The sequence below is a fragment of the Sus scrofa genome, chromosome 3 (genome assembly GCF_054392235.1).
Source record: "Sus scrofa isolate SSC_HxYL_T2T_F1_AM1 chromosome 3, Sscrofa_HxYL_maternal_Yorkshire_Landrace_v2.0, whole genome shotgun sequence".
Lineage (NCBI taxonomy): Eukaryota > Metazoa > Chordata > Mammalia > Artiodactyla > Suidae > Sus > Sus scrofa.
In genome coordinates, this window is record NC_139385.1 from 6,107,498 (window position 1) to 6,127,094 (window position 19,597).

The 19,597-nt window shown below is 47.0% G+C and overlaps 1 protein-coding gene and 1 non-coding gene across 8 annotated transcripts in view; one reads left to right on the forward strand and one right to left on the reverse strand.

Moving 5' to 3' along the window:
• Positions 1 to 19,597, reverse strand: part of KPNA7 (karyopherin subunit alpha 7) — a 129,460-nt gene that overhangs the window by 12,360 nt on the left and 97,503 nt on the right. For all 7 annotated transcript variants that reach the window (XM_085015435.1, XM_085015434.1, XM_085015433.1 and 4 more), the window contains 6 exon segments: positions 17,844 to 17,959; positions 15,742 to 15,864; positions 7,888 to 7,970; positions 6,923 to 7,191; positions 5,209 to 5,291; positions 1,765 to 2,028 (listed from right to left, as the gene is read on the reverse strand). In XM_085015435.1, coding sequence (XP_084871561.1) covers positions 1,765 to 2,028; positions 5,209 to 5,291; positions 6,923 to 7,191; positions 7,888 to 7,970; positions 15,742 to 15,864; positions 17,844 to 17,909 — 888 coding nt within the window. In that variant the 5' untranslated portion in view covers positions 17,910 to 17,959.
• On the forward strand, positions 9,619 to 9,806 carry LOC146404354 (U2 spliceosomal RNA). Its single transcript, XR_014842630.1, has one exon. It is a non-coding gene; the product is annotated as a U2 spliceosomal RNA (small nuclear RNA).

Sequence of the window (19,597 nt, forward strand, 5' to 3'; positions counted from 1 at the left end):
CAGGGGGCACTCTATCCAGAAATGAGGCTGTCCTTTTCAAATCCCACATGGGGAAAATTCCTACATTGATTGTCATGTTTTTAATGTAGTAACGTCTACAGATTTTGTATTACCCCCAAGGATCAAGCTTCTGGTGTTTATTGAATGGGAGCTCATGAAAGCCCCGTGGACTTTTTTTGTGTATTCATAAAGCTTCTCTCAATTATGCTGAAGGTTCCCAGGATGGGTCTCTGATTGGGCTTAAGATCACTGTCCCAGGAGGGCTGACAGGGGCTTATTTCGGGTTCTCTGCACTGTAGTGGCAGCCCCAGCACAACCCGCAACAGTTCCAGGGTCTCCCTGGCCTATCACGCTAGGCACCTGCTCCAGTGAGACATGGACCTAGCGCTATAGGCCAATCACAGCCTTGCCAGGTCTGTTCCAGTTGGGCTCCCAACCCCCAGGATACGCAACTTCTGGAAGATACTGTCTTCACATCCTCCATGCCCCCAGCACTGTCCCCAAACCAACCTGGACGTCTGAGGAATATGAATCTCAGACAGACAATCATTAAGGCTATATAATATACACTATTAGTCCTAGAAATCAAAAGGGTACCATGGGAGTTCCCACTGTGGCTCGGGGGGTAAGAACCTCACTAGTATCCATGAGGATGCCAGTTTGATCCCTGATCCAATTTGACCCCCTGGCCTGGGAACTTCAGATGCGGCCTTAAAAAGACAGAAGGGCGGAGGAGGGTACCAAGTTTCCGACTACATTTTCAAGAAGCATATTAAGTAAGCGACTTATGTCTCAAAGCCAAGTATTTGACCTTAGTTGACTTACTTTCCACTTAAATCTGAAGTTATCTAGGAGAACAAACTGGGGAGAGGCTAAGGGGAAACTTTCATACTTGAGTAAGAAATTCAGATGTTATGAGCTTTCTGTTAACACACATACACACACACACACACACACGCACGCACACACCAACTTATTAACATCTGCATGCAGAGACCAGTAGAAGCAAAGGCCACAAAGGAAGCATTCGCTGGGTGGAGGGATTGTAAGCTAATTTTCATTGGTGCTTTTCTAACTTTTCTAATGATCAGATCAAGAAAAATTAAGTTACGGAGTTCCCGTCGTGGCTCAGTGGTTAACGAATCTGACTAGGAACCATGAGGTTGCGGGTTCGATCTCTGGCCTTGCTCCGTGGGTTAAGGATTTGGCGCTGCCCTGAGCTGTGGTGTAGGTTGCAGATGCGGCTCGGATCCCACGTTGCTGTGGCTCTGGCGTAGGCTTGGCAGCTACAGCTCCAATTCGACCCCTAGCCTGGGAACCTCCATGTGCCGCAGGAGCAGCCCTAGAAAAGGCAAAAAGACAGAAAGAAAAAAGAAAGACAGAAAGAAAAAAGAAAGACAGAAAGAAAAAAGAAAGACAGACAGACAGACAGACAGAAAGACAGACAGACAGACAGAAAGACAGACAGACAGACAGACAGAAAGACAGACAGAAAGAAAGAAAGAAAAAAAGAAAAAGTAAGTTACTGAATACCCACGAGGACTTTGGATCCAAGTAGATCCAGGTCTTGGGCTAGAGAGCAGCAGAGACCAGGGCAATGCAGACGACAAGCTTTGTTCTAGGGAAAGGCTGAACACCAGCTGTGGGAAGTCCTGGGGGGGCGAGGAAGCGGGGAGCAGAGAACTTGCTAAAGTGAAGGGGCCCTATCATAGACTCTCACCTCAAGGCCTCTAGGCAGAGCCCAGAGGGACCTGGGACACTTACCAAGACATTGAGTTCCGAGCTGGTCATGAGCTCCACCAACCTGGGCAGGACCCCCATGTCCACCACTTGGCCGATGCGTTCATCGCAGCCATCGGTGAGGTAGGACAGGGCCCAGCAGGTGTCGGAGAGAACCTCACTGTCCCGGTGCTGCAGGAGGTGGGAGAGGACGGGCAACATCTGCTTCACCGCGTTATCACAGGGGCACGGGTTCTTGTTCCGGCACAGGTTGGACAAGGTCCAGACAATGTTCCGTAGGAATGTGACCTGGAACGAGGAGACGGCTCCCAGCCCCAGGTGCAAAGGAGAAATACAAACGGCCGTGTCTCCTAGCCATTTTTTTTTTTTAAGGGCCACACCCGCGGCATGTGGAGGTTCCCAGGCTAGGGGTCAAATCGGAGCTGCAGCTGCCAGTCTATACCACAGTTGAGGCAACTCTGGATCCTCAATCCACTGAGCCATCCTCATGGATACTAGTTGGGTTCTTAACTCACTGCGCCACAATGGGAACGTCCCCTCCTTGCCATCTTTGATCAGTATTATTATTATTATTATTTAGCCTTTTAGGGCTGTACTCATGGGCATGTGGAAGTTGCCAGGCGAGGGGTCAAATCGGAGCTGCAGCTGCCAGTCTACACCACAGCCACAAAAAAGCAGGATCTGAGCTGAGTCTGCGACCGACACCACCACTCACGGCAACAGGGAACCCACTGAGTGAGGCCAGGGATCAAACCCACATCCTTGTGGATACTCATCAGATTTGTTTCTGCTGCACCACAGCAGGAACCCCTGGAGCAATATTCTCGACTGGTTAAGAACCAAAGCATGTGAGCCTGAAACAGGAATTTGTTCTAGGTAGTAACCATAGGAAGGACACAGAGACTGAGCTTTGTTTTACACGCAAATGTCAGATGGCGATTTCCTGACATTCTTCCAACTGTCCTTCCCCACTTAATTGATGAGCTCATTTCCTGTTTCACTGATGAAACAAAGATCGAGGAGGAGTTACTGGGTCTTCCTACCAGGCTATGAAGTCTACTGACCCGACCTAACCACGGTTTTGATCTATTCCAAGATCAGTCTTCCGACCCTGCACCTGGATCCCATCCCTTTTGACCTTTCAAGATGCTGTCCTTCCATCCCAAGGACCACCTCTCTCCCAGGGTGCATCCCACCACCACCTGCGAGCTTCGGTCCCTACCCTGGCACCTCTCCGGCCATCACCCCATTTCTATTTTTCACCTTCCATCTTCAAAGGAGGCATCCATAGTCACTGTCTGCCTGGCTCTTCTACCCCTTCTAGTCTGGTTTCAACTTATTTTTTTGTTTGTTTGTTTGGTTTTTGTCTTTTTTGCTATTTCTTGGGCCACTCCCAGGCTAGGGGTCGAATTGGAGCTGTAGCCACCGGCCTACGCCACAGCCACAACAACACGGGATCTGAGCCATGTCTGCAAACTACACCACAGTTCACGGCAACGCCAGATCCTTAACCCACTGAGCAAGGCCAGGGATCGAACCCGCAACCTCATGGTTCCTAGTCGGATTCGTTAACCCCTGCGCCACGACGGGAACTCCCAACTTATTTTTAGTTAGTGATGAAATCCACTCCTTCCAAGTCACCAAATCCAAGCTTTTTGAAAAAGCTCTTTTTTGGCGTCTGTGACACCAAGTCCAGTTTTGCACTACTGGATGCCTGTTTCTGCTCAGGATTCTCAGCGGGTTCTACCTCACTTCGGAATGTCAGAGCCCCCAGGACTTGGTTCCGGCGCTCCTCAGGCTCTAGATCAGAGATTGGCAAACTTTTTCTATAAAAGCTCAGATAGGAGTTCCTGTTGTGGTTCAATGAACCCAACTAGTATCCAGGAGGATGCAGGTTCGATCTTTGGCCTCACTTAGTGGGTTAAGGATCCAGCATTGCCTTGAGCTGTGGGGTAGGTCGAGACATAGCTTGGATCCAGTGTTGCTGTGGCTTTGGTGTAGACTGGCAGCTGCAGCTCCAATTGGACCCCTAGCCTGGGAACTTACATATTGGGTGCAGCCCTACAAAGCAAAAAAAAAAAAAAAAAAAAAAAAAGCCAAACAGTAAACATTTTCTTGCTTTTCCTTTTTTTTTTTTTTTTTTTTTTGGTGGTGGTGGTGGTGGGCGTGCACCTGCAGCATGCAGAAGTTCCGGGCCAGGGGTAGAACCTGCACCACAGGAGCAACCCAAGCCACAGCAGTAACAATGCTGGATCCTTCACTCACTGATCTACCAGGGGACTCCAACATTTTCAAATTTACAGGCCACGTGATCTGTAACACAACTCATCACTTCTGTCCTTGTAACACCATAAAAGCCACAGACAATGTGTGTGTAAATGAATGGGAGTTGCTGTGCTTCCATAAAACTGTATTTACAGGAGCAGCTGGCCAAGTTAGACTTGCTGAGCCCTGCTCCAACTGACCTTCTGAGCTGGATGACACCTACATGCACCGTCAGCTAACTAGACCTGCACATCCATCTATCCAATGTTGCCGTCATGGTACCTCTGACTTCAGCTTAACATGCACAACTCCTGAGGCTCTGATCCCTTCTTCCCCCACGTCTCCAGGAGGACAGTCCTCCCAACAACCTACCCCCAAACCCGGGGCCATCCTCGCTTCTTTCTCCACACCCCCATCCCCACTTCTACACCCATCGCGGCAGCATCCCAGGCCCACCCTCTTCCCCGTCCCCCTCTGCTGTCATCCTACAACGAGCAGCCAGAAGGGTCCTTCTGAAAGATCAGAGCCCTTTCCGTCCTACCTGAAAATCCTCCCAAGGCTTATTTGGGCCACCCAGAATGGTGTCTGAGTCCCTTGCCCAGCTGGTCCCCTTACAACTTACAACTGCTCTCTCCTTAGTCATGCCAGCCTTGTTCAGGTTCACCCATGTCCAGTTCTCTCTCACCTGGATCTGAGGGCTGACACGTATGCCCCTGGCTTTTGGAAGCTGCCTACTCCTCATTTTTGGTCGCGGCAAAAATCTAGAACCCAAATTGAACTCCTGATCTAGGCCGTCCTCTACTGCTGCTACTGCCATCGACTTCACGCTAAGCTTCACACCTAGATCCTGTTTATTCCCGGGGAACAGAACCAGTGAGCCATTCATTCTGTGCCCCTTGAATGGAGCACTTAGCTGTCCACATTTGCAGGATTCTAAGCTTAGAAAAACATCAATGGAGCTCTTCCAATCCCCCCCCCTCCGCCATACATACACCAAGAAAAATCACCACTGCTCCCCTTGAAGACAAACCTGTATCAGCCTCTAGGCAAAGTGATGTTCAGTCCTAGGCTTTGTTTACAATGGCTATCGTAAGGGGCCAGGCAGCAAGCACATGACCTGGCTTTGATTTGGCAATGCGTCCCCCATTTCCCAGCTTTGGGAACTTGTTGCCTAGCTCGGTGAGCTCATTTAAAGACACTCACTGGTACACTTGAGGAAGCCAGGGCCAGCAGATGTGGGATGGCATTGCTGGAGATAACGATGTCTCTGAATTCTGCGCCATCACCTACAAATAGGGGAGAACATGACACTCAAAGAGGGAACACAGGGAACCCGGGGTGGGTGACGAATTCTTTAAAAGTCTGTGCAAAGGGCGAGAGGCCAAAAGTCATGGTTGGGTTGGGTAAGCAGATAGCATAGCCTTGACCTAGATCCCAAGTCTCCAACATGTGGTTTGAGTAGATGGCCTGATGTGGAAAGCAGGCACCCCCACAGCAGGAACTGCTCTAAGCGAGAGACTCTCCTGGACCCATCCAGGAGCCAGCCAACTGGGCTGAGGCAGTGCACTCTAAACGCTGGTGGCACTTCACCAGGTGTCTCCTGGTGGTTCTCAGGAGACAGAGGCCATTACAGACCTAACTGTCTTCCCAGAAGACTTTGGCATAGGCAGTAACTTCCAAATGCCACTCAGAACAAAGTCTGGGAGGAAGAGAGATGCCACCTGTCACCGACTCTTACTCTGGCTAGGAATACCAATTTTAGGCCCTGAAAGTCTCAGTTCATAATTCTTCAACCAATAAGGCAGCATGTCACACCGCATCACCCGATTTTGCCTGTCCCTTACTGCACCAAGCCAAACGAGAGACGGCATCTCTGTAATCGGTGCTTTTATTTATGCCAGCATTTAAAAAGCAGACTTATTTTATATTCTGTGTTTGCTAAAATCCCAGTATCTCAAAGTCCTTGGAGGTCTCATCACACTGTTTCTGCTGACTCGCTCATGGTGGATCGTTGATTCTCAGCACTTGGAATTGCTAATATTTGGCTGATTTTAATTGGTCAAAATCCTGAGGGGCCCAATTGAGTTCATTTCCTCCAGGGAGCATCTCATTTACATTCAGCCAGGGGTCCTGAGCTCTCAACCCTGCAGCCCACACTCCCCGCGTGAGCTTTCCTGGACCACACCATGAATACAGCATCCACTCCCAAACCCACGAGGCCAATCTTGGGACTGCATTTTCAGGAGAGACTTCAATCCCCACCTAAGCAAACCTTTGTGTGTGTGTGTGTCCCCTTGGCAACTTTCACTGAAGGCAGACTTCTTTTAGGGTCCTAGGTTATATATGGTTATGTATTTTATGGGTCTGTCATAAAATCCCCTGCAAGAGCCAAAAACTTGTCTTTGTTCCTGACACCACTCAGCTCTCAGGCTGCAGGACAGATGTCCCTTGGCAGCCTGCAGCTGCAGGACATACCATGTCATCTGGTTTCAGCTTCCCTTTTTCTTTTTTTGCTTTTTAAGGCCACACCTGCAGCATATGCAAGTTCCCAGGCTAGGGGTCGAATCAGAGCTGCAGCTGCTGGCCTACACCACAGCCACAGCCACACAGGATCTGAGCTGCATCTGTGACCTACACCATAGCTCACAGCAACGCTGGATCCTTAACCCACTGATCAAGGCCAGGGATCGAACCTGTATCCTCATGGATACCAGTTGGGGTCTCAACCCACTGAGCCACAACGGGAACTCCTTCAGCTTCCATTTTTGGCCTCTGAATGTGACTCTGAATTTTAGAAAATTCCCCTTCCACTCCCCCCAGCGTTTCTAGGTGTGTCTATTTAGAGACTACAATACTTCCTCAAAGAGCTCCCTTCACGTGCCACATGCCTGGCCTGTCCCCGCGGGGAGGGTCTCACCTGCAATATTACCAAGGGCCCACACTGCCTGTTCACACACGCTCATATGCGAGGAAGCCAGCAGCTCCACCAAGGGCTGGATGGCGCCCCCCTCCACGACAGCGCGAGTCAGCTCCGAAGCCCCCGAGGCAATGTTGGTCAGAGCCCAGGCGGCCTCAAACTGCAGGCAGGGGTGCAGGGAGGACCTCAGCAACTGCACCAGTCTGGGAATGAGCCCTGCTTCCACCACCAGCTTCAGAGGAGGATTCCTCTCCTGGGACAGCATTTTCCTTGGCAGCACGAGAGAAAAGACGAGAACACGTCCTGTGAGGCAGGTGTGAGCAATCGCCTTTATGCATCTTGTTGGCATTCCTAACGCCCCCATCAGACAAACAGCTGGGCCAGGGCTCCTTCATATCCTAGAGCTCAGCCTAGGGCACCCCGCAGTGATGACGCAACATTTTTTTCCCTTTTAGGGATTATCTATGAGCTGCGATTGCTATAGAGGCCCATTTAAATGAGGCCATCCATCTCTGACTACACCTGCATAGCTTAAGTTGTTCTCAAGGACAGTGTAGAGGAGAAATTTTGTCTCCCTTTCAGATGGACTAGTCTTTTTTTTTTTTTGGTCTTTTTAGGGCCATGCCCATAGCATATGGAAGTTCCCAGGCCAGAGGTCCAATGAGAGCTGTAGACACCAGCCTACACCAGAGCCACAGCAACACGGGATCCGAGCTATGTCTGTGACCTACACCACAGCTCACGCCAACACCAGATCCTTAACCCACTGATGGAGGCAAGGGATCGAACCCACATCCTCAGGGATGCTAGTCGGGGTCGCTAACCACTGAGACACGCAGGCAACTCCTGGACTAGTCTTTTCTTATATCATTTGAGCACTTTGCCATTGCCCAGAAACCCAAGAGGGCACTGGAAGCCATTTCAAGCTGTAAACCCGTTAACAATACAAGTCCGTTTTGCGATACCTGGCTGCCTGGGTGGCCTGGAAACACTGTTCTGGATCTGAGGCATTCACACCATGGATTATTTCTTGCAGGGTGAGTTTGGCCTGCAAGGAGAGACACATTCCAAGTCAGAGTCTCTGCTAAAAGGAAACAGAAAGGTCATCTAGTCTAGCCATCTAAAAAGCTGGCTGGAACAGGACATGTCCCACGCATGCTGGTTTCTATGAGGGGCGGGGAGGGCATGTGGTGGCCTCGTGGATTTGTGGGACACTGCTGGTGCTCTGGGGGAAGGGTACTTCCTATCATTACTTGGATCCCCAGCATCTTTTTACCCCACGCAGCGACAACCTGCTAGTGGATGTCAGCCAGAAGGGCAGAGGAAGGAGCTCAAAATTCTCTCCTGCGTATAAGCAACGAGAAAACTGAGAAATAGCTAAAATCATTCACTTTTTAAGAAAGGTTGGCAGCAATTCGTTTTATTCAAGCTGAAAAAGATTTACTCAAGAAAAACATCTCAGTCTCAGTAAGAACAGTGAGCACTATGGTTATTTTGCCTTGCCTTATTCCCACCCCTCTTCCCCCAGGTCTATGATAGCCTTGGAAACCAACAGCAGGAAACACTGGAGCAGGCAGAACAGGTTGGTGCTCCCTTAAAGCCTCATTGCCAGAGAATTATTATCTGACTGCTCTGGTGATTTCTTGGGAGATCCCATTTATAAGATTCTATTTTCTTTGACGCAGAGCTCACACAACGCAAAAAAAAAAAAGTGTTTTCCCCAGAGGTATTTGTTAAAAACAATTAGAAGAAGTTGTTCTACTTCACAGCTGCCTTGGGGGTGGGGGTTAAGGTAACAGTTGGGGGCAAACAATAGCCTAACTAAAAAACTTAAAAAGGCAAAGCAGGGAATAAGATGTTCTTATTCAAAGAATATTCTTTCAAAGCCCCAAAGTGTTCCTGAAACTCTAGAAGGTCATGTACATGTATAGAGCTGTGCACATGCCCTGAGGTCTTAACTCTGCCTGACTTTGACGCTCTGTGCTAGTGGGTGTGAAGGTTTAAGGCCGTGTCCTCAGCTGGCTGGTCGAGTGTTGACAGCATGCCTCAACAGGCACACAGAATGCCTTGGCAAAGACTGGGTGAATTTTTGCTTCCAAGTGTTTAGGGAAATCTCTGTCCAATCATTAGCTGACTGCAAAGCTGAGCAGAGAATTCTGTGGCCACACATGACAAAAAAATATAGATCTCACAAAAGCAATTCAGAAGTCACTGAACAAATAAACAACAATGAACAGCAATCAGAAGCCCCAGGCAAGGGGCGGGAGCAACTGATATCCAAAGTTGTCCCACAATTTTAAAAGACTAGTTGTCAAAGAAATTACAAGACATGCAAAGTACGGCATATACACAAGAAAAGAAATAATCAATAGAAACTGTCCCTGAGGGGCCAGACATTGGACTTACTAGATAAAGACTTTAACTATGTCCAAAGAACTAAGGGAAACCATGTCTAAAGAACTAAAGGAAACTCCGAGAATGAGACTAAGGTCTTACCTAATAGAGACTATCTATGACGAGTCAGAAACTCTAAGTAGGAACCAACTAGAAATTCTGGAGTTGCAAAGTACAGTAACTGAAATGAAGAATTCACTTAAGTGGCACAAGAGCACATTTGAGCACAGAGAACAAATAATCAGTCAACTTGAAGACTGGTCAATTGGGATGATCCAGCCTGAGGAAGATAAAGAATGAACTGACCTTCACCAAAAGGCCAAGAGGCGAATGTAGTAGCTATTCCTACCAGTTTATATCTGAAAGATCCTCTATCTAAGGACAATATATTAAATGGGTTTGGGGAACTAGGAAATCAAATAGGAACTTGCTCCATCCATTCAATGCCTTGACTTGGTTTTGCATTTCTTCCAGGAAGGGTGTATCCCCTTTGGGGAAAATAAACACTTTAAATAAAAAAAGCAAAAAGAATGAAAATGAAAATGAACAGATCCTTATAGATCAAATATATGAATGTATGCATAATAGAATGGAAAAGAAAGAGGCAGAAAGTATATCTGAAGAAATGAATTCCAAAAACATCCCACATTTGACAAAGAAATTAATTTACACACCTGAGATGCTTAAGGAAATTCACATAGGAAAGATTCCAAGAGATCCACACTTAGCCACATCATAAACTATTTGCAGCCAAAAACAAAAAGATGATCTCTTTTTGGCCACACCCATAGCACTTGGAAGTTCCTGGGCCAGGGATCAAATCTGAGCCACAGTTGCAACCTGCACCACGGCTGTGGCAACACCGGATCCTTAACCTGCTGCATCACAGGGGAATTTCCAGAGAGAATCTTGTCATCAGCAGAAAGAGAAGCAACTCACCATGCACAATCCTCAATAAAATCAAGTGCTGATTCATCCCCAGAAAGCATGGATGACATATTCAAAATGCTGATAGAAAGTTTATCCAGTGAGAATTCTATACCTGGCAAATTGTCATAAAATGAAGACATTAAGACCTTCTCAGCTGAACAAAAACTGAAGGGATCCACTCTACTGGAAGAGAGTGCTTTTGGTGCTAGAAACTACCTCAAGACGTCAAGAAATCAACACCAGTAAAGATAAATGTAATGGTAAATACAAAATACAGTATAAATGTATTTTTGATTATCAGACTTCTGATTTAAGCGACAGTTGTAAAAAGCAGTAATTACGCATCTATATGGATGGACACATGATGTATAAAGAGATAACTCGGACGACAAGAAGAGCAAAAGTGGGGATGGAACAAAGGAGTAATGTTTTATCTAATACTGAAATTACGTTGATATTACTCCAACCTAGATTGTTATAAGATACTGATTATTCTCAGAGAACACCCTAAGAAAATAATTCAAAAATACAGGAAAGGAAACAGGGTAATTACACTATTAAACCAAAAATATTTAGCACCAAAGAAAGTCATGGAGAAATACAAACACGAATAACATAAAACAAATAGCAAAATGTCAGACATAAATCCTATTGTATCAGTCATTGCATTAAGTGTAAATCTATTAAATACTCCCAATAAATGGCACGGATTGGCAGAATGGATGTTAAAAAAACGTGATCTAACGCTACGCTCTCTACACTTTAAATTCAAAGGCACAAGTGAGTTTAAAGGACCTGAAAAAAATACGCCACGCAAACAGTCACCAAAGAGAGTTGGAGTGGGTGTGCTACTATTAGACAAAACAAACTTGAAGACCAAAGTTGTTACTAAGAACAAAGGAGGCCACTTGAAAATAATACAAGTCAATTCATCCATCCAAAGACCGAAGAGTCCTCAGCATGTGTGCCCTTCACAAAAGAGCCCCAAGCTACATGCAGCAAAAACGGAGAGAATGGAAGGGAGAGATAGAGAATTCAGTGACGGTTGGAGATTGCAATCTTCACACTCAATGGACGGAACAACTAGACAGAATATTAACAAGGCAGTGGAAGACCTGAACGACATTCCCAGTCAACCAACTGCAGAAACAGACAGCAGAACACACACTGTTTTTGAGGACATGTGGAATGTTCTCCATGACAGACCATATATGAGGCCATAAAACATGTCTGGATAAACTTAAAAGGTGCGATATCATGTGACGTATGTTCTCCAGCAAGACGAACTTAAAAACCAGTAATAGGAAAAAATGGCAGCAATACAGATTTGTGAAAATTAAACCCACTCCTAAGTCATCAATGGGTCAAAAGAAGAAAACCTGGCGTTCTCGTCATGGTGCAGCGGAAATGAATCCAACTAGGAACCATGAGGTTTCAGGTTTAATCCCTGGCCTTGCTCAGTGGGTTAAGGATCCAGCACTACCATGAGCTGTAGTGTATGTTGCAGATGTGGCTTGGATCTGGCGTGGCTGTGGCGAAGGCCAGCAGCAACCCCTCCCATTAGACCCCTAGCCTGGGAACCTCCATGTACCACAGGTGCAGCCCTAAAAAGCCAAAAAATAAATAAAGAAGAAGAAAATCACAGGGGAAATTAGAAAATATTCTGAGATGAAAGTAATAAATATAAAATATACCAAAACAAATGAGATGCCCCTAAGGCAGAGCTTTACATATTTTAGAGAAAACTAGTAGCCATAATGCATGTATTTAAAAAGAAGAACGCTTTCAAGTCCATAACCTAACACTTAAACAAAGAAAGAAAAGAAAAAATCAAACCCAAAACAGTAAGAAAGGAAATATGAAACAGTAGAGTGGAAATTAAAGAAATAGAACGGAAAAAAAAGAGGGGAAAAGAATCAGTGAAACCAAAAGGTGGCTCAAAAGATGAACATAAGTGACAGATCTTCAGTTAGACTGACCAAAGGAAAAATGGAGAAGACTCCTATTATTAAAACAAGAAATAAAATTTGGGCCATTACTGCTGAATACACAATACTTACTGCCGAAAACTCTTTGAAAAGATTATAGAGGCCCTACATAAATCGAAAAATATCCATGTTCATAAATTGGAAGCTTCAACATTGTTCAAAGTTAACATTGTTATTACATTGTTACGGCAATACGTCACCAGCAGATCTGCAGACTCAATGCCATCTCCATCAAAATATGAGCTCTCTTTATTGAAAAAAATTGACAAGCCCATTCTAAAATTCATACGGACATGCAAGGGTTCCCCAAGAACCATAATCAGCTTGTGGGGGTGGGGGGGAAACAAAATTGGAGGACCCACACTTTGAAATTTTATAACCCAGGATAAAGCAACAGTAATCAAGTCTCCGGTGCTGGCTTAAGGAGAAATCTATAGATCAATGGTGGAAAGTTCAGAATCCACAAGTGAACACTCACATTATGTCAATGATGTTTGACAAGGATATTAAGGCCATTTGATGGACAAGGAATAGCCTTTATGGTGCTGGTGTGACAACTGGATATCCAGATATAAAAGAATGAAGTTGGACCCCTACTTACACCAATTTATAAAAAGTAACAACTCAAAATGAATCAAAGACCTAAACACAAGAGCTAAAACTATAAAAGTCCTAGAAAGAAGCACAGGCATTACTTTTGGTGATCTTGGACTAGGCAATGGAATTTTAGATATGGTATCTAAAGCACAAGCAAACCCCCCCCCCAAAAAAGTAGATAGATAAATTGGACTGTTTCAAAATTTCAAACATTTGTGTTTCAAAGATTCTCTTAAAAAAGATAACCTATAGAATGGGAGAAAACATTTGTAAATCGTATGTCTGATATGGGTCTAATATGCAGAATATATAAAGAGCTCTTACAACTCAGAAAAAAAGATGAATTATTTGACTTTAAAAAGGCCCCATGGATATCTCAGAAAACTATACATAGAACTACCATATGATCCAGCAATACCACTCCTGGGCATATATATGGACAAAACTTTCCTTGAAAAAGACACATGCACCCACACGTTCATTGCAGCACTATTCACAATAGCCAAGACATGGAAACAACCCAAATGTCCATCAACAGATGAATGGATTAAGATGCGGTATATACACACACAATGGAATACTACTCAGCCATAAAAAAGAACAAAATAATACCATCTGCAGCAACATGGATGGAACTAGAGACTCATACTAAATGAAGTCAGAAATAGAAAGACAAATACCATATGATTATCACTTATATCTGGAATCTAATATATGTCACAAATAAACCTTTCCACAGAAGAGAAACTCATGGAGGTGGAGAACAGACTTGTGGTTGCCAAGGGGGAGGGGGAGGGGGGAGATGGACTGGGAATCTGTGGGTTAGTAGTTACCAACTATTGCATTTGCAATGGATAAGCAATGAGATTCTGCTACATAGCACTAGGAACTATATTTAGTCATTTGCAATGGAGCATGATGGAGGATAATGTGAGAAAAAGAATGTATATGTGTATGTGTGACTGGGTCACCTTGCTGTATAGCAGGTGCTATACACCTTGCTGCTCCGTGGGTGTAGAGGTTTCTGCTAAGGTGATGAGTATGTTCTGAAATTAACTAGCAGGGGTGCTTGCACAACCTTATAAACATATTAAGAACAACTGGGTTTATTTATTTATTGTCTTTTTAGGGCTATACTCACAGCATATGGGAAGTTCTCAGTCTAGGGTTTGAATCAGAGCTACGGCTGCCAGCCTATACCACAGCCACAGCCACGCTGGATCTGAGCCACATCTGCAACCTACACCACAGCTCATGGCCACGCTGGATCCTTAACCCACTGAGCAGGGCCAGGGCTTGAACCTGCATTCTCATAGATACTAGTCAGGTTCTTAACCCAGTGAGCCATAATGGGAACTCCCTGATTATATTCTTTTAACAAGTGAATTCTGTGGTATGTGAATGATAAGTTTAAAAGGAACATGCTAAATAGCCAAGACATGGAAACTGCCTAAATGTCCATCAACAGAGGAGTGGATCAAGAAGATGTGGTACATATACACAGTGGAATATTACTCAGCCATTAAAAGGAATGAAATACCAGCATTTTTAGCAACATGGATAGACCTAGAAATTATCATGCTAAGTGAAGTCAGTCAGACAATGAGACACCAACATCAAATGCTTTCACTGACATGTGGAATCTGGAAAAAGGGCACAATGAACTTCTTTGCAGAACAGATACTGACTCACAGACTTTGAAAAACTTGCAGTTTCCAAAGGAGACAGTTTGGGGAGTGGGGGGATACACTGGGGGTGGGGGATGGAAATCCTATAAAATTGGATTGTGATGATCATTGTACAACTATAAATGTAATAAATTGAGTAATAAATAATAAAAGAACAAAAGGAACATGGTAATATAGGATAAAAAACTCTTATCATAATTGTGTTTCCTAGTATCATCTTCCTCGGGTGGCAGGAACCCTAGAGACTCCTCTAGACAAATGCAGCGAGGTAGAGACAGGGTTCGGAGCCCTACACAGCTCAGAGAGAGATTACAGCCACGCCATCTGATGGGCAATAGTACATCATGGGATCCACTTGCCCAGACTGAACCAGCCTCTTCCCTCTAAGCGCCCTGGACCTAGCAGAGTGCAAGGATGCACATGGCTAGTTAGGTAGGACATAGATCTAAGAGATCTTAAAAGCAGGTAGATACAAAGGAATTAGAGCTCGAAGAAGGGACACCGCTGGTCAGCACATTCTGGAAAGATTCATAAAACTGGTAGTGGCCTGGAAGTCAAGCCAGGATGCAGCTTGAGGGAGGCTGGGGTGGGTGGAGAAAGGAAAGCAGATGACAGCGCTCAAGTCCTGGTAAGCGTGGCATGTTGAGTCAATGGATGCCTCTACTGAGATATCTTCATGACGCCTCACTTCCTGTTTCCGGCGGGGTTTGGATGAAGTGAATTTTCAGTTAGAAGCAGCACCTTCTCTGTCCTCTTCGAGGACACCAATTCCCAGACTCACAGCCACCATGGTAACAGGACTTAGCTGTCTGACAACACGAGTTGAGTTCAAACCACCATCTCTCGACCCCCGCCCCAAAAAAGCCTTAATTAGAGCTTGCAAGGTCTCAAACATTTTCAAGGCAGAACAACTTACTAAGGATCATTTTTCTACACAAACGACTCTTTTGTCTTTTTCAGGCTACACCCCCAGCACATGGAGGTACCCAGCCTAGGGGTTGAATTGGAGCTATAGCCACCAGCCTACGCCAGAGCCACAGCCATGTCAGATCCAAGCTGCATCTGTGACCTACACCACATTTCATGGCAACACCAGATCCTTAACCCACTGAGTGAGGCCAGGGATCAAACCTGTGTCCTCACAGATACTAGTTGGATTTGCTTCCACTGAACCACAACGGGAACTCCCACAACTGCTTTAAATGCCGTGTTTGCAACATACCCCTTTGGTCTGCTGTACAAAAGGGTCAGAGGCAGTGGTGATGTTTCTTCTCTTGAGGGCCTGCTCATCCTTCTTGGCCTTCCTGAGCTCCAGGCTGACCGCTAGCCTCTGCTGCCGCCTCACCTAACGAGAAAAAAAAAGAAGGGGAGCCCTTTGAGCCGGGGGAGTCAGGCTGTTGCCACCTTTAGCCTTTTGAACACGCGTCAAGGCGTCCGATTTCACTTTTCCAGATGCAACAGGCTGGAGATCACACAGCCGGTAAGTTGCCAGCTCGTTCACCTCCTGTGCTCTCTCCTCCTCCATCCCCTCTAGAAAGATAGTCAGTCTGCTTCCCAAGCAAACGAGGACCGTGCACACCCAGGGACGGGCCAGGATCTGCAGGGGTGGAGACATCTGAGCAAAGCATCCCACTGCCCCGAGTCTGAGCACAGCGTCGTTGGTGGTGCCTTGCTCCCCACGAGCAGGGCTGGGCCTTCCAGGTGTGGGCACCCGGGGTGGGGGGCAGGGGGTGAAGGGATACCCTTGACCTTCCCCTGCGGAGCATCAGACTATAGGTCATTCAAGCCTTGATCCGATCCCTCTGGTCTGACTTGGACACCAGATGGAGGAAGATTCAAATTCTAAAAACCAACCAACCAACCACTCTTTTCTTCTTACCTGAGGCAAAACTCACACTTTTTAGCATTGAGAATCTAGGGAAATGATCTCATCTTTATGGAGAGATGAGTTTTGCATTGAAGTCTTTAAAATATTAATTATAAGGAAGTCTGTATGTATTTGATACTTCTGGTGCCTTAAAGAGGTTACTTAGTTGGAGTTCCCGTCGTGGCGCAGTGGTTAATGAATCTGACTAGGAACCATGAGGTTGCAGGTTCGATCCCCGGCCTTGCTCAGTGGGTTAAGGATCCGGCATTGCCGTGAGCTGTGGTACAGGTTGCAGATGTGGCTCGGATCCTGCATTGCTGTGGCCCTGGTGTAGGCTGGTGGCTACAGCTCTGATTAGACCCCTAGCCTGGGAATCTCCACATGCCGTTAAGTGCGGCCCTAGAAAAAGACAAAAAAAAAAAAAAAAGTTATTTAGTCCCTGTTTGAAGATAGGGTCCATTGTGGTGTTGTCTGGAAAGGCTGGGACACACTGGGGGCCTATGGAGCCAGTTGTATTGTGCCCCCCGCCCCTGCCCCATCACTGAGTGACTCTCTCCTATAGAGGAATTGGTACCTTTGGCTCCTCCCTCATCTCCTGGCCCTTCCCACTGCTGTCCCCATAGAGGGTTCAGTTTCTTTGTTCTCACTGGTTTCCTTTAAACCGCAGGGGTCTCAGAAGCCAGATAAGCCAAGCTCATTGGAAAGGATGTTAGAAAGAGTGATTTGGCCCCAGAGGGTGTCGTAACCAGACAGTGGTGACCTTGGGCTTTCCTTGGCCTCAGCTGCCTTTCAGATCCCCAAGGCACAGCCAACATTGTACCCTATGTGGGTCAACATACACAGATGCAGGACACAGAGCTCCAAAACTTGGGAGACCAGAGAAGCTGAACGAGAGAGTCCCACACAGCCCAGGCTCCCTGACCCTCAAGCTCATCCCAATAAAGACAGGCATCAATAAAGACAGCCATCCGGACTTGTCAGTCCCTAGTTCTGCAAGGCTTGCTTCTTGGTACCTGTATTCCCAACCCCTTAGCTCCTCGCTAAGCCTCCTGGACCTGTGGCGCTACAGCGACACATCCACAGAGCAGGCACGTGACGCTGCTGTCCAGACCCTAAGAGGGAGGTCTAAGCCCTGTTTTCTAGACGCAGCAACTGTAGCTTTGAAGTTCAATCGTTTCAAGATCACATGGCGACCTTGATTTGACTTGCCAGTTCTCCAAGTCCATCGGATCTGATTCTCCCTGCCTTCGATATTGTATTATGAAATTTCCAGACACACAGAAAAGTTGAAACGAGTGAGTCCGTGAACATCCGTGGACTTATCCACAGCGAACACACAGCTTTATACTCGCTAGGTCACCCCATCTCCCCTCGCTGACCTGTTTTTGATGCAACTTGAACCACAGGGTTCCTACGGCACTCGTCCGTGGTAGTGTAAGGCATTGCTGTGTACTCACCGATGCATCTTTGCCACGATACTTAAATTTTCTCAGCCTCTCTTCGGGAGCTTCTAAAATCGGCATGTTGACTGGAAGAAGTAAACCGCCTATAGGTAGGACAGTTCCAAAGAGATCTGCAAGGCCCAGGATGTGGTATGTTAAAGCCATCTGGGCTCGAAGCCCCCAGAGGATCCCAGGGAAACGGAGAGCAGACTCAGAATTTCGTTTCCTAGGCATCACATGCCAGCTCCATCGGCAATGAGCCCTGCGGGAGCTCCAAGGGGACCCGCCCCGGGCTGCAGGAGGAAGGGATACCTTTCAGGGGAAGGCTGGCTTGAACTGGGCTTTGGATGGCTAGGGCAAGCTGGAAGGAGAGCACAGATCCCTCCTGCGTGGCTGCAGGACTTCTGTACACACTGTACGAATAGGATGGTGAGAAGCCCGGCCAGGCTGTGGCAGGAGTGGGTCCTCTCCGCCCACATTGCAATCGCCAGCCCATGAGCTCAGGACCTTCTTAACCATGACCCATTCCTCCCAATTTTCTAGAAGACTTCCTGCCTCCCCGGGGCCAGGCCACCGTCACCTTTCGCCCACACGTTGGCAACTGCCCACCTCTTCTCCCTGCTTCCACCATCGCCTGATGCCAATCTCTTCTCAACACAGAAGCCAGGTCATCTTTTAAGCATCTGATCATGTAATTTCCCTACTCTAAAATCTGGTCCTGGCTGCCTACTGATCTTTGAAGGAAACTCAAAATTATTTGTTGGGAGTTTCCGTCGTGGCTCAGTGGGTTGAGAACCTGACTAGTATCCATGAGGATGTGGGTTCCATCTGGCCTCGCTCGGTGGGTTAAGGATCCGGCGTTGCCGTGAGCAGTGGTGCAGGCCAGCAGCTGCAGCTCCGATTAAACCCCTAGCCTGGGAACCTCCACGTGCTGCGGATGTGGCCCTAGAAATAAAAAAAAAAAAAAAATACAAATAAAATGAAGGCACCATCTCAAAAGAGTCTTCTAGTTGCTCTAATAAGCAGATCAAGAGGCTGAACCGCTGGGATCCGAGATTTGGGCTTTAGATGGCAGCTCTACCCTAGGTCTCCCCGAGTAAAGAAACATGGCCATTCACGCCAGCAGCAGGCTGGTATCTGGCCTGAGAGCCACGGCCAAAGCATGTTTCTTACCTGCCAGGAATGGTGGCCACTTAGGATTAAATGAAGCGACATTAACAGTGAGGGGGTGAGAGCCCCCTTTTGCACGTGAGGAAACCGTCTCAGACATCAGTTCCAAGGTTCACACAGCTGTTCAGCCTCAGAGGCAGCCATCAGCTACATCTGACACCGAGGTCACACCTGGGGGCCCTAAGCGTGGCAGCTGCCCATCTGTGACGAGGTCGGATTAGGAAACACCACGTCTCCACCGTGGGTGGCACCGCACACACGGGGTGCAGATGTTGGCAAACAGGAAAGCACGAGTTTGGGGACAACTGAAACCATGGAGGCCACTTCAGGAACCCTCTGTTGCCACCCCGTTGTTGCGCCTCGCTCAGTTAGTGGCCCGACCAGCTGCGTTCACGAGACTGAAAGCCCATCAGAAGGCGTGTTGGTGCACAGCGATGAGGTGCGTGTGTTCTGGGCAGACCCAAGACAGTGCCGAGTTCTAGGACCACTGCCATGGGAACCAGGCATCCTTCTGCCACATCCCAGAAGGTATGGCCACAGGGAACCTTGGACAGGGATCCAGGGGCTTCCGATGGCATCGCCATCTTTCAAGTCAATTA